This window comes from Budorcas taxicolor, chromosome 6 (genome assembly GCF_023091745.1).
Source record: "Budorcas taxicolor isolate Tak-1 chromosome 6, Takin1.1, whole genome shotgun sequence".
Lineage (NCBI taxonomy): Eukaryota > Metazoa > Chordata > Mammalia > Artiodactyla > Bovidae > Budorcas > Budorcas taxicolor.
In genome coordinates this window covers 35,342,857-35,355,422 of record NC_068915.1, presented here as the reverse complement: position 1 = coordinate 35,355,422, position 12,566 = coordinate 35,342,857, and the positions used below count along the sequence as shown (strand labels likewise).

Sequence of the window (12,566 nt, the reverse complement as noted above, 5' to 3'; positions counted from 1 at the left end):
TCTCAACCTTCCTTAAATTACTATTTGTCTAATAACATTGCCCCACCTGTTTTAATCTCTTTCATTAACTCACTCTGAAGTTACACGGGTGTCTTATATCATGCTGACCAACTTGGAAATAGATGATTTTTCTTCTAGCTCCCATTTTACTAATTTTACTTCATGTATTTCCCATTTATTTTTCCTGTGCTTGCTCCTTAGGCTGATTGGTATGATCACATACTTCTCTTTTTTTTTTCCCATTAAATTTGCAAGTAAATGGTTGAGATACCCCATTTTGGAAGTTTCCCCCCTACACCTCAGGAAGACTAGAGGGAAATGATACCAAGGATGTGTCTTAGGTGGAAAATTCCTCTAACCCAGGCACAGACTTTGTTCTTCTGAAGTGGGCAGTTTTCCTGATTTACACTCCCTCATTTCTTCTTTACACTCTCACATAAGAGAGTAATCAGGGCTGGTTCCATTAAGAACACACATCTATACCTCCAGGCAATCATATAGGCATGAGTGAAAGACCAACCCCTGCAGAAAGTAAAATTTCTAGTCAGAGAGTGACATCTTCTCCTGAATCAGAAGACCCTCATTAATATCAGGTGTAGGGACTTTGGGGGTCCAGTGGGTAAGAAACTACCTTCCAATGCAGAGGATGCAGGTTTGATCCCTGGTCAGGGAAGACTCCACATGCCTTCTGGCAACTAAGGCCGTTTGCCGGAATTACTGAGCCTGCACTATAGAGCCTGCGAGCTGCAAGGGAGACAGGACACAGCCAAAATTAAAATAGATAAATAAATAAAAATTTTAATATATCAAGTTTAATACTTTGCTGCAGTCATTCCAAAAGCCAATGGCTATTAACCAAGCCTAACAAAATAGACACAGACAAGCATGGACAAAGAAATCCAAAAGCCTGAGATTCAATCCTTTGCATACCTCAGCAGCTATAACCTTTTATTCCCACCCTAACTTGTGGAAGTGTTTGTCCCCCAGTCCTGTCCGACTCTGTGGACTGTAACTCACTAGGCTCCTCTGTCCATGGGATTCTCCAGGCCAGAATACTGGAGTGGGTTACCATTCTCTTTTCCAGGGGATCTTCCCGACCCATGGATCGAACCCAGGTCTCCTGAATGGCAGGCAGATTCTTTACCGTCTGAGCCACCAGGGAAGCCACACCATCCTCCCTTAGGGTGGGAATCTAACAATCCTGAGAAGGTTTCAGCACAATTTCAGCACAGGCACCTTTTAACGAGGTTACTCACCGGAAAGACGTCTGATCCTGGAGCAGTTTCTTCTCTCAAAAGTGAAAGCAGCACCAAGGAGCCTGGAGAGCAGCAGCAGGATACAGGAACGTGACTGCTGACCCCTAGACAAGTTTGGTCTGGGTGGCCACTTAGGGTCAGTGGCAAGGGTCCACCTGCTGCCAGGGGCCAGAGTGCCCCTGGTGCCTTTGACAGACAGTCACAAGATTTCTGTCCCTTAGGGTCACCAAAATCTTTACCTAGCAAGGGCTCTCTGCCCACTGTGCACAGAAGCCAATACCAAGGTACCAGCTTTTGAGAAGATAAAAGTGTATTGCAAGGTTGACTGGCTATCTCTTGCATCCAGGGCTCAGGGATTAGGGGAATTTGGGGCTTCCCTGGTGGCTCAGAGGTTAAAGCGTCTGCCTGGAATGAGGGAGACTGGGATTTGATCCCTGGGCTGGGAAGATCCCCTGCAGAAGGAAATAGCAACCCACTCCAGTACTCTTGCCTGGAGAATCCCATAGAGAGAGGAGCCTGGTAGGCTACAGTTCATGGGGTCGCAAAGAGTCGGACATGACTGAGCGACTTGACTTTCACTTTCACTTTTTCAGAGGAATTTTAAACTTGGAACCTGATTGGCTAGTCTTGAACCAGATTGGCTTAGTCCATGTAAGCTCTCCCTGCTGCTGGAAGCCAGATTTTCCCAACTGAAGAACTTCTCATTTCATGAAAGCCTCAAGTAGCAACATTTCTATCCTCTTGAGTTCCACAAACCAAAGATTCGTGATCCTACGGTTATTCTGGAGATGAGGGTTCCTGTCTTGCACATGCCCAGTGCTGTCTCTGTGAAATAACTCAAGGTTTTATTAACCAGGAAGACCCCTTAAGCTGGTGCTATTTCCATTTGATTAATCAATGATATATTTAATATGAAACTAGGTTAAGCCAGTCAACATTTTACCTGCTGTTTAAAATTTAATAAGCCTAAAGAGTCGGACACAGCTGAGCGACTGAACTGAACTGAACTGAATCTTATTTTTGCTATTGTAACTATAATTGATCTTAGCCATATGTCTAAACTTTTTATTAATTATAAAAATGTTTATATTAATCTTCACTAAATTGCTAAACTCATTTATTATAATTATTTACACTGACTAATTTTCAGAAACTGAAGTGGGTGTCTCTGGTCTTAGACACAGGAGGAAGTTAAAAAACGCCGGTTTCTACCTGTATTCTCTTAAGGTCCCTCACCTTCAGAGAGATCCAAGCGAGAGAACATCTCCTTCAAGCGTGGTCTGTGGGCCAGCAATACCATCAGAGCCGCTCTGAAATGGGTTATTGACTCCATCCCAGTCACCCAATCAGAATCTCTGAGGGCGGGCTCAGGCACAAGATCCTCGGGGCATTTGCATATTAACGCGAGAAGCGTGGGACCGAGATTTAGAACAGGTGCTACTCATCGACTGGTATTCAGGTGGTGAGAGTCAGCTTCACCCGGAACTTGGTAGAAATAAAGATAATCACCAGCTCCAGACCTGAGTTAGAAACTCCAGGAGTCAGACCCTCTAGAAGATTCTAATACGCACAGAATTTTGAGACCCTCTGGTTTAAACTGTGAAGGCAAGCATGACTAAGGTTTCAGCTCAGTTCAGTTGCTCAGTCGTGTCTGACTCTTCACAACCCCATGGACTGCAGCCGGCCAGGCCTCCCTGTTCGTCACCAACTCTCAGAGTTTACTCAAACTCATGTCCATTGAGTCAGTGATGCCATCCAACCATCTCATCCTCTATTGTCCCCTTCTCCTCCCGCCTTCAATCTTTCCCAAAATCAAGGTCTTTTCAAATGAGTCAGTTCTTTGTGTCTGATGGCCAAAGTATTGGAGTTTCAGCTTCAATATCAGTCCTTCCAATGAATATTCAGGACTGATTTCCTTTAGGATGGACTGGTTGGATCTCCTTGCAGTCCAAGGGACTCTCAAGAGTCTTCTCCAATACCACAGTTCAAAAGCATCAGTTCTTCTGTGCTCAACTTTCTTTATAGTCCAACTGTCACATCCACACATGACCACTGGAAAAACCATAGCCTTGATTAGACGGACCTTTGTTGGCAAAGTAATGTCTCTGCTTTTTAATATACTGTTTAGGTTGGTCATAACTTTTCTTCCAAGGAGTTCAGTTCAGTTCAGTTCAGTCGCTCAGTCGTGTCCAACTCTTTGCGACCCCATGAATCGCAGCACGCCAGGCCTCCCTGTCCATCACCAACTCGCGGAGTTCACTCAGACTCACGTCCATCCAGCCATCTCATCCTCTGTCGTCCCCTTCTCCCCCTGCCCCCAATTCCTCCCAACATCAAAGTCTTTTCCAATAAGTCAACTCTTCGCATGAGGTGGCCAAAGTACTGGAGTTTCAGCTTTAGCATCATTCCTTCCAAAGAAATCCTAGGGCTGATCTCTTTCAGAATGGACTGGTTGGATCTCCTTGCAGTCCAAGGGACTCTCAAGAGTCTTCTCCAACACCAGAGACTTTTAATTTCATGACTAAGGGTATTCACCCGAAAAAAGAAAAAAGATGAGCCAATATTTCCCAAATTGTATTATATAGGATACATAAAAGTTTTTTTAAGTTAAAGTGCTCATGGTCAAATATATTTAAGTAAAACATAGTTTAAACTATTAATTATTTTTCTTTTTCACAGAAATATGTTTAAATGTGCATTGTGAGTCTCTGAGATAGTTGATGGCAAGTTTCAAACCTATTTGAGAACACTTGAGATTTAAGCTATAATGGTCCATCCAGATATTACAAAATACAACTCATTTTCTGGACAAAGGACTAAAAATGTAAATTTGTATTTTGAGTAATATTGCTTACTGTCTCCTCGAAAAAAAGACTGGATTGTAGCTCTGGTATGTTCACATGTACTACCCCATATGTCTCAACAACTCTCCAAGACATTGGAAAATAATCTTTCTCCAAGACGTAGGACACACTAGTGGGGAAATAATAAAGCATCAGTTCAGTTCAGTTCATTTCAGTTGCTCAGTCATGTCCGACTCTTTGCAAGCCCGTGAACTGCAGCACACCAGGCCCCCCTGTTCATCACCAACACCCAGAGTTCACTCAAACTCACGTCCATCGAGTCCGTGATGCCATCCAGCCATCTCATCCTCTGTCGTCCCCTTCTCCTCCTGCCCCCAATCCCTCCCAGCATCAGAGTCTTTTCCAATGAGTCAACTCTTCACACAAGGTGGCCAAAGTACTGGAGTTTCAGCTTCAGCATCATTCCTTCCAATGAACACCCAGGACTGATCTCCTTCAGAATGGACTGGTTGGATCTCCTTGCAGTCCAAGGGACTCTCAAGAGCCTTCTCAAACACCACAACTCAAAAGCATCAATTCTTTGGCACTCAGCTTTGTTCACAGTCCAACTCTCACATCCACACATGACCACTGGAAAAATCATAGCCTTGACTAGGTGGACCTTTGTTGGCAAAGTAATGTCTCTGCTTTTTAATATGCTATCTAGGTTGGTCATAACTTTCCTTCCACGGAGTAAGCATCTTTTAATTTCATGGCTGCAGTCACTATCCGCAGTGATTTTGGAGCCCCCCAAAATAAAGTCTGACACTCTTTCCACTGTTTCCCCATCTATTTCCCATGAAGTGATGGGACCAGATGCCATGATCTTAGTTTTCTGAATGTTGAGCATATTAAAAAGCAGAGACATTACTTTGTCAACAAAGGTCCATCTAGTCAAGGCTACATTTTTCAAGTGGTCATGTATGGATGTGAGAGTTGGACTACAAAGAAAGCTGAGCACCAAAGAATTGGTGTTGGAGAAGACTCTTGAGAGTCCCTTGGACTGCAAGGAGATCCAACCAGTCCATCCTAAAGGAGATCAGTCCTGGATGTTCATTGGAAGGACTGATGTTGAGGCTGAAACTCCAATCCTTTGGCCACCTCATGCGAAGAGCTGACTCATTTGAAAAGGCCCTGATGCTGGGAAAGATTGAGGGCATGAGAAGAAGGGGACCACAGAGGATGAGATGGTTGGATGGCATCACCGACTCAACGGACTTGGGTTTGGGTGGACTCTGGCAGTTGGTGATGGACAGGAAGGCCTGGCGTGCTGCAGTTCATGGGGTTGCAAAGAATCAGACACGACTGAGTGACTGAACTGAACTGAGGCAAAACTTTGATTAGCTAGTTGCTTTTTACAGATGGGTAGATTGTTACATTTTGGGAAATTCTACTGAAGATCTGATTAAGTTTTCTCTAGAACATTTCCAATCCATTTATGATAGAAGTACCATTTTTTGATTCATACGGGTGAACAGATTAACTATTTGGAGTGTTGATATAACAGAACAGAAAATCAGAATACTAGTACAGCCAAAGCCATATTTAATTTCTCTGGTAGAATAGGCTTATGAAAATACTAGCTTCTTTTTGGAGTGTTATATCTAGTGACATTAAAAAATCCACTTGTATTATATGGAGTTAAATGGACCATTTGCATTTAGCTGCTCAGCATTTTAATGAAAGAAAGAAGGGATTCATGGCGCTTGAATTTCTCCTTGATATGGAATGCTTTAAAAAAAAAAAAAAGAGCCACGATGCTATTGTCCCATCTTTGCTTACAGTCCAGCACCAGAAAATCACATTGAGACAACTCATTGTTTCTTCCGGTGGCAGAGAAAATTTTAACAGTATTGATTTGTTTCTTGCTTACTTGTTTTCAAACTTTTCTCATAAGCAGGGCCATCTCAGTTACCCTGGAGAGAAGCCAGCAGAGTTTTTGCCTTAGCATCCATTTCTATCTCTGAGAACTCCATTATTAATAGGTTTTATTTATTTTCCCTTCTGGTTAAGATTTTACTTGAAAATAAAAGACTTCTTGACTTGATGTGTTAGTCCCCCAATTTACGGAAACAGCAAAGACATAGATCTTATGAGCAAGGCGTAGACCAAGATTTCAGACCTATTATAGGGGAAAAATGGGAAGAACAAAATGTTCAGCATAAAACCAACTTTTTCACTCTTCTCTTATAGACTCAACCAAATTCTGTAGCTTTTCCAAGATCAGTGGTTCCTCAGTGGAGGGAACACCAGTTTAAGAATTCGGTCTAGTGGCCAGTTGCCCAGAGTGCCCATCCATGAGAAGCTGTGAACATCACTGGAAATATTGGGAGGGGGAGAAAACTGTGATTTGGGGGGTGATTTTAGGGGAGAGAACTTCATGGGGTTGAATGAGATACTTTAATAAGTAGCACAGCATCAGGGAGTGACTCCTTAGGGAGACTCTCGAACAACACCAGCTAGTCCTGGCTGAGGGCTGCTTTGCTGAGCAGGGTGGGCAAGTATGGGGCAGAGTGAAGTGGATCAGAGCATCCTAGAAGGTTGATCTCTAGGGATCCTGGACCCACTCTTCTCCCTGAACAAAGTACTCAACCTTCCCTCCACATAAATATTGAATAAAAATTTAAAAAGCAATACTGTTGATTTATCCAAATTATTAGCCTGCCTGTGGCAATCCTACAAATACGTTCAATCTGTTCTGTATTTAGTCGCTCAGTCTTGTCTGACTCTTCGCGATCTTATGGACTGTAGCTCACCAGGCTCCTCTGTCCATGGGATTCTCCAGGCAAGAACACTGGAGTGGGTTGCCATGCCCTCCTTCAGGGGACCTTCCTGACCCAGGAATCAAACCCAGATCTCTCACATTGCAGGCGGATTCTTTACCATCTAAGCCACCAGGGAAGCCCTAAGTTCATCCCGGGGTAATCAAAGTTCAGCTCAGAGAGACTTATCAAATGCCAACACCTACAATATTCCTTCTAAACAAAGTTCCCTCTCTTTAAACGCTCGATTCAAATATTTATGGATAACTACTATGTTCAGTATAACTGCTTCTCTTTGACAACAGCTAAAATTGGTCTTGATATAAACCAAACTGTGTTCTTGCACCTATTCCACTGGCTTCTCATCAAATTAGTGTGAGAATGAAATTTATTAGTGTAAGAGTAAACTTCATGACAATCCTTTCAAGGGATTCTTTAGTCATTTTTTCCCTTCTTTTCCTATTTTCAGAACATTTTGTTACAACCAAGAACTCAGGTACTGTAATCCAGTCAGGGCTCTCATGGAAGCAGAGAGTTAAGTCAAATCACATAGGCATCTGCATATAATAAATATAATCATTAGAAGTCTAAAAGACACTATTTCATGAATGTTATTTTAGTTTGAACCAGTTTAGGAGCCTAAACATTAAAGACTTCAGCCAGAGAAGTCCATTCACATATTTCATAATATGGCTCATTTTATGAACAAAAGATTAACAACATGAATGTAAGAAGCAGGTATGAGCACTCTAGATAGGTCAAAACCTTAACGCCATCTAGACAAGTCTCTAATTTCTGGGTACAGTACATGGCATGCATGAATTTTGTTTCAATATGCTTTCCATAGTGATAGCTTAGAAAGTCACATAGCCATATCCTACCCAGTCCTCCATTCCTAGAGGCAGAAGTATTTGCTGATGATTGAAAGGTCATGCAAAACAGATGCGAGGGCAGCTGGATTTTCCAGCTATGCTTCAGTGGCAAATAGATGGGGAAACAGTGGCCGACAATTTTTTGGGCTCCAAAATCACTGCAGATGGTGATTGCAGCCATGAAATTAAAAGAGTGAGTCCGGGTAAACTCCAGGAGTTGGTGATGGACAGGGAGGCCTGGTGTGCTGCAGTTCATGAGGTCACAGAGAGTCAGACACTACTGAGAGACTGAGCTGAAACAGAAACACATTAATATATCTTGGTATGTATTTTAAAGACTTTCATTTAAGTTCTATAGTTCTTAGTTATCATAATATAAATATTGAACATATTTTTAGCTTAAAAGTCCATAGATCATTTTCATCTAATGTTAATATTTTTGGCTTATTTGAACCTGGGAAAGATTATGAATGTTTTTCCTAAATTGTATTATTTCATAACAAATAGATGGGGAAACAGTGGAAATAGTGGCTGACTTTTTTTGGGCGGCTCCAGAATCACTGCAGATGGTGATTGAAATGAAATTAAAAGATGCGCTTGCTGCTTGGAAGGAAAGTTATGACCAACCTAGACAGCTGTATTTTCATTCACAATCGTATCACTTGCAGCTAATAACAATTTTTCTTCTCTTTTGAACCTTACAACGTTCATTTGCTTACATTTGTCTTACTGCATATTGTTTAATGGATCTATGTCTGAGTCACTATCTCAGTCCAGTATTGATAATTTGCATAAGGGCAATCTTGGATTTTGACTTAGCTTAAAGGTGAACAGTAGAGATTCTGGTTTTAGCTCTGATTTATTCTTAATTTACTTTGATCTTACAATGTTTATTATCCATAAATACAGTCATGCAATAATAGGCATGTTTTCTCTCATTTCTAGATATTTTAAAGTTAGATATCAAATTTTCAATGTATCTAATACACACTAGTGGCAGTAGACATAGGTCTATGAAAATAATCTTGATGAAAAGAATGCTCTCTGACAATAATATTTTCCTAATATAAATGATCTCTTCCTTAGGAACTGGTGTGCTTATGTACATACCAGATTATCTCCAACAGTGATACTGGACAACCAAGTCACTTATGTTCCAAGTGGCAGAGGGCCCTGTGGCTGGACCAGTGGACCCTGTCCTCAAAGGTATGTAGTATTTCTTGAAAATACCCACTGCTTATACCATAATCATGTGTGGCCTGGAATATGCAAAGAAAGTTAATCATACCAAGTACATGTATGTTCAGTAGGGTCAGGGTAGAGCCATCACATTAAACTAAATGTGTGATCTTTAGCTAAAATGCACAAACTAGTTATCCTTGCATAAGGTTCTATCACTTCATGACAAATAGATGGGGAACTAGTGGAAACAGTGGCTGACTTTATTTTTGGGGTCTCCAAAATCACTGCTGATGGTGATTGCAGCCATGAAATTAAAAGACGCTTACTCCTTGGAAGGAAAGGTATGACCAACCTAGAAACCATATTAAAAAGCAGAGACATTACTTTGTCAACAAAGGTCCGTCTAGTCAAGGCTATGTTTTTTCCAGTAGTCATGTATGTTGTGAGAGTTGGACTATAAAGAAAGCTGAGCGCCAAAGAATTGATGCTTTTGAACTGTGGTGTTGGAGAAGACTCTTGAGAGTCTCTTGGACTGCAAGTAGATCAAATCAGTCCATCCTAAAGGAGATCAGTCCTGGGTGTTCTTTGGAAGGACTGATGTTGAAGCTGAAACTCCAATACTTTGGCCACCTGATGCGAAGAGCTGACTAATTTGAAAAGACCCTGATACTGGGAAAGATTGAAGGCAGGAGAAGGGGACGACAGAGGATGAGATGATTGGATGGCATCACCGACTCAATGGACATGGGTTTGGGTGAACTCCGGGAGTTGGTGATGGACAAGGAGGCCTGGCGTGCTGTGGTTCGTGGGGTCACAAAGAGTCGGACATGACTGAGCAACTGAACTGAACTGAACTGAACTGCCCCTTATGGGTGTTTTTAGCATATGTGAGATAAATGGAGTAATATGCTTAGCCCAGTGCCTGGTAATTTGTGGGTTTTTAATAAATGTTAACTCTTATGTTTGTTTCTATTTTTATTATTACTATTACTTATATTCTATGACTAGACCAACAGTCCTTTAATTCCATGAAATTCATATGGTTCTAAAGGTTTATTGATAATTTCCCTTTCCTACTAGGCTAAAGAGAAGCCCATAACTTGGCAAGCCACTAATTGCAATTATGCTTGGTAAAGCAGCTAAGTGGGTTCTTTCTTCCTCGTGTCTATTTTAATGACTTATGTTACTTAGAGTTGTTTTTTTAATTATGTAATTTTCCTAAAATGTGAGGCTGAGTGATAAATTCTCTGAATTCATGCAGTCACAGTAGCTCAGTTGGGGGTGTTTCAGGAAAGCCTGCAATAAAAACTAAAATTGTTATTCAGGCCATGATGGCTAATGTTATGCAAATTGTCATACAAATAACTCGGGCAATGAATCAGTCTGGAACAGTGTGCAGTAAGGATACATAAAATCAGGGTGTTTCTTAGTCCCTAAGAGCATAGCTAAGGTCCAAGGTCCAAAGAGCTAAGCACATCTTAGGGATTTGGGAGACCTGAGCTCCGGTTCTTCTGGCATTTACTCCCTTTATGACAATTTCCTAGTCAACGTGCAATACAAAGAAAGGACTGTTAATTCTTTAGTAGTGAAAATATCACTACAGTAACCCCAATCACACTGCCCTTCTGAGTTTAAGGTGAGCTTTTTTTTTCTCTTTGAACAACCTAGAAATATGTATCTTTGTTCCCATTTTTTAATCTTTCTTTACATTTGAGTGAATCTCTCCTTTTACTTTCTATTTCAGTACAAATGCAACATTTGTCAGTTTTTCTTTGTCTGAGCCACATGCACCAGGGATACAGTTTGTCAAAGCAGCAACGGTTGAGTCCAACAGTAATGCAACTAACTGCTTGAGTTCACCCTGATAAACTCTAGAGTCTTCTTCCAAACTGCCTTACTCCCTGTTTAGCATTAGCTGCTGGACTAGAGATGCTGTTGCCCTGGACAGAGTTATTTGCTGATTATAATTTACAGAAATAAATACAGATAAATGATTAGCCTACTTTCAGAGATGGAAGATGTCTTATAGCTCATTTTAACACTGAGAAATAATTTCACACATAATTAATCACCCAAGTTATCACAGAAACTAAGACTCGGCCTGTTATAATACATTTCCCCACATAATCAGGGTTTATCCATGATAGTGGCTGCTGTTGTCTCCACATAATCATATGTGACAAATTAAGATAATAATAGGTTCCTCATCACCAAGCCAGGGTAGTAATACTGTCCTCATAGAACTAATATGGGGATTAAACGAGATAATACAAACCAATTTCACAGACCCATTTAATAAGAAGTATTACCTAAATATTAAAGTCATAGGGATAAGAATCATGTGACCAAGTTGTATTTATGATTTACACTTACATATTTAAAGCTTGCAATTTAGTACCATTCACTATTTATTAATATATTGATTATTAACTTGAAATGCTAGAGTTTCTTCATTTCCCTTTCATGGTTTCTTCTCAGAAACATTCTCTCATGTTAGACCCTTTTTTTTCTCTCTCTCTCTCCCTCTTCCCCTCCCTCCCTTCTTCCCTCTCTCTCTCCCTCTAAGAGAGATACTATATAAGAGAAATAATAGGTAGTTTAATTTAAAAACTTGAGAGATAAGAAAGTACAGGTTAAAATCATAGTGGCTATCATATTTTTAATCAGATCACCGATATCTAACTTGTTTCAAGTTGTTTAATATTGATCTGGAGGAAAACGGATTCTTTTAACCCTAATGATATAAGAAATAGTAAGAACTAAAACTAATTATTCCCATAAGCTATTTAAACATTAGAATTAAAATAGATTTTAACATTGGTTTAGTGAAAAGCATTATCAAGGGAAAAATTGTAGTATCTTTAGAAAACATAATGATAGGTATAAAATTTAAATACCAAAGAGTATAAACCTTAATTTTTTTATAATGTATTTAAAGAACTCTGTTTGACAGCAATATTGATGATGAACATTATTATAATAAGAAGAATAACAGATAACATTTAACATAAGCTTATTATATTCCAGGCATCATCCCACTTTTATTCCAACTAATAATTTAATGTGAGACAAATAATCTGTTTTCCCCTAATTGGGCTCCTCTCCTCTAGATCTCAGAAGATACCAAATTCTGTGTACAGGATGCAACATAAGATTGTTACCTCATTAGAATGGAAGTGCTGTCCTGGATTCAGCGGACCAAAATGCCAGCTAAAAGGTATCAGGTTTGATGCATGAGACGGTGCTCAGGGCTGGTGCACTGGGAAGACCCTGAGGGATGGGATGGGGAAGGAGGTGGGAGGGAGGTTCAGGATAGGGAATACATGTACACCCATGGCTGACTCATGTGAATATATGGCAAAACCCAGCACAATATTGTAAAGCAATTAGCCTCTAATTAAAATTTTTAAAAGGGTATATTCTAATAGTAATTTCATAATCACAATGAGAAGCATAAAACTACTAAAGAATAAACAACTGATTCTAAAGGAGTTGTGTTTTCTCTTTTGAACTCAAGTAAATTAACATGAAGTGAAACTACCAAGAGTTACTGTTTTAGAGCTTCTTAATATGGGAGCTATTCCAGCACCGTAAAATTTCATAAGCTATCCTTTAAATTCTTTCATTTTTGTATTGGTTTCATATGATGAA

At 40.2% G+C, this 12,566-nt stretch overlaps 1 protein-coding gene across 1 annotated transcript in view; it reads left to right on the top strand.

The window, feature by feature from the left end:
• MMRN1 (multimerin 1) overlaps positions 1-12,566 on the top strand; it is an 85,839-nt gene that overhangs the window by 27,503 nt on the left and 45,770 nt on the right. Inside the window, exons 2-3 of the mRNA XM_052641741.1 lie at positions 8,820-8,939; positions 12,026-12,132. Coding sequence (XP_052497701.1) covers positions 8,820-8,939; positions 12,026-12,132 — 227 coding nt within the window. The remainder of the gene's footprint in view (positions 1-8,819; positions 8,940-12,025; positions 12,133-12,566) is intronic.